Source organism: Papaver somniferum, unplaced genomic scaffold (genome assembly GCF_003573695.1).
Source record: "Papaver somniferum cultivar HN1 unplaced genomic scaffold, ASM357369v1 unplaced-scaffold_11100, whole genome shotgun sequence".
NCBI classification, from domain to species: domain Eukaryota; kingdom Viridiplantae; phylum Streptophyta; class Magnoliopsida; order Ranunculales; family Papaveraceae; genus Papaver; species Papaver somniferum.
This window is the reverse complement of record NW_020620050.1, coordinates 1-1,810: the sequence shown is the minus strand read 5'-3', so window position 1 is coordinate 1,810 and position 1,810 is coordinate 1. Positions and strand designations below refer to the sequence as shown.

Below are 1,810 nucleotides of genomic sequence, written 5' to 3'. Positions count from 1 at the left end.
TTCCCAATAAAATATCGTTTTCCAATAAAATAAATGTATGATGCTCACCACTGCTCACTTTAACCAATAACCCATTACATCTCCATAGTATCCCGAGACAAACAACACTGGGATATTAAACACAGACTGGAGGTGAAAAGACTAAGGCATATTTGAAGATTCTTGTGTGCTACTTGACGTATGACACTTATTTACTTCAAAGTCTGTTGTTAATTAATCTTCAAAACTTTCCCGATGGGTACATCATCGTCGTCACTATCTGATAAATCGTCTTCGCGTTCCCTTTTCTTTGGCCTATTTTTAATCTTAAAAAGTACATTGATGGGTGTGTCGTCGTCGTCGTCATCTCCTGGTGATCCATCTTCGGGTTCACTTTTCTTTGGTTTGCTGTTAATCCTAAAAGTTTGGCTGATCGGTAGATTGTCGTAGTAGTCTTCGTCGTCGTCGCTGACTGGAACAACATCAATCTGCTCTTCTTCCTTAGACTTATCATCCGCTTCGTAATTCACACTGTTACGTTGCTCTTCCTCAACTTTTTTCTTTGATTTTTTCAATAGTTTCTTAGGCCTTTTAGCTTTCTTTGACTCTTCTGTGATCTCTTCAACACTAGGGACATCTACGGTGTCTTTTTTACTTATTCTTCGTAGCACTTCTTTCATTTTGTTCCTCGACTTTACGGGCTTTTTGGCCTTCTGGCCACGTCCTTTCATTTTATCATTTGATGTTCTTCTCCTCCGGGGAACTATATTATGCAAAAAAAAAAAAATTAAAAATTAAAAAGAAAATTAGAAGACCAATTAGAGATATGCGCAAGCAAACCTGGTTGATTTTCTGGGTTGGTAATGATTGAGATGGCCGTTTTTAGGGATTCTGAGATTCGACCTATCTCACTGCATTCCATTAAATAATCTATCAACCATCTTATTAGCTTTCTTTTGAAACATGTCACATCATATTCAGGATCTAAGAGGTTTCGCAGCTCCTCTTCAATACGAGTGCCTATCTTCTCGCGGTGACCTATAATTCTTATACTCGCCAACAAATCTACTTGTATAGCTCTTACCTCATCAGAGAATGGATAAGGCAGGGGTGCATCGGGATTGCTTATCCCACGCATCAAAGCCAGAACCGCTAAAGTTTTCGCTATATTCATGGGAACCCCATTTTCTGGGTATGCATTAGCAAGCTGTTCTTCTGCAATACCAGCTTCAACAAGCTGACTTTCGAGTTCGTTTTTCACTTTCACCCCTCTTTCCCATTTCCTGTCAGGCCTTGTATAACTTCTATCAAAATCTTCACCGAATATGGGTTCTTTGTATTGACCTTCAAGCCTTCTTTGCATCGCATAGACTGTTTGCCAATACAGCGTATAGTATTGATTCTCTACATGTCTTCGAATCTGGAAACAGGATAGTAATTATATTACAATATTAATAAATCCTAAAACATTACAAACTATTAATATACCCTAATAAACTCCACTAGTATTTTTTTCGAGTTTGCAGAATATCTCATGTTAGGAGAGAAAATAACTAACATCTCCAAAAAAAAAAGTCAGGAAAGACAAGTTAGTTTTAGAAGAGTTCATGGATTATTCTCAATCCATGAATTACTTCATTATTACAAAGGCTTGCAGTGCCTGAATCTGCATAATCAATAAATTTTCTCTTCTTATCAAAAAAAGAACTCTAGTAGTATTATCTTAACAAAGAGATGGAAAAAAAGCCAAAATATCTACTTACCTCATCCATGATAGTTGTTGGTGCGTTTATTTTTTTTTCCTTTCTTGGATATGGAAATCTGTACGAGT

General features: G+C 36.9%; 1 protein-coding gene across 1 annotated transcript; it reads right to left on the bottom strand.

The window, feature by feature from the left end:
• Positions 1-209: 209 nt before the first annotated feature.
• On the bottom strand, positions 210-1,751 carry LOC113328610 (eukaryotic translation initiation factor 5B-like). Its single transcript, XM_026575677.1, has 3 exons — positions 1,743-1,751; positions 820-1,399; positions 210-742 (listed from the first exon to the last, which is right to left on the bottom strand). The coding sequence occupies exons 1-3, from the start codon at positions 1,749-1,751 to the stop codon at positions 210-212; spliced, it is 1,122 nt and encodes a 373-aa protein (XP_026431462.1).
• Positions 1,752-1,810: the final 59 nt, after the last annotated feature.

Coding starts and splice junctions, on each gene's coding strand:
- LOC113328610 (XM_026575677.1), bottom strand. Junction 743..819: donor CAACCCAGAAAATCAACCAG/GTTTGCTTGCGC, acceptor TGCATAATATAG/TTCCCCGGAGGAGAAGAACA.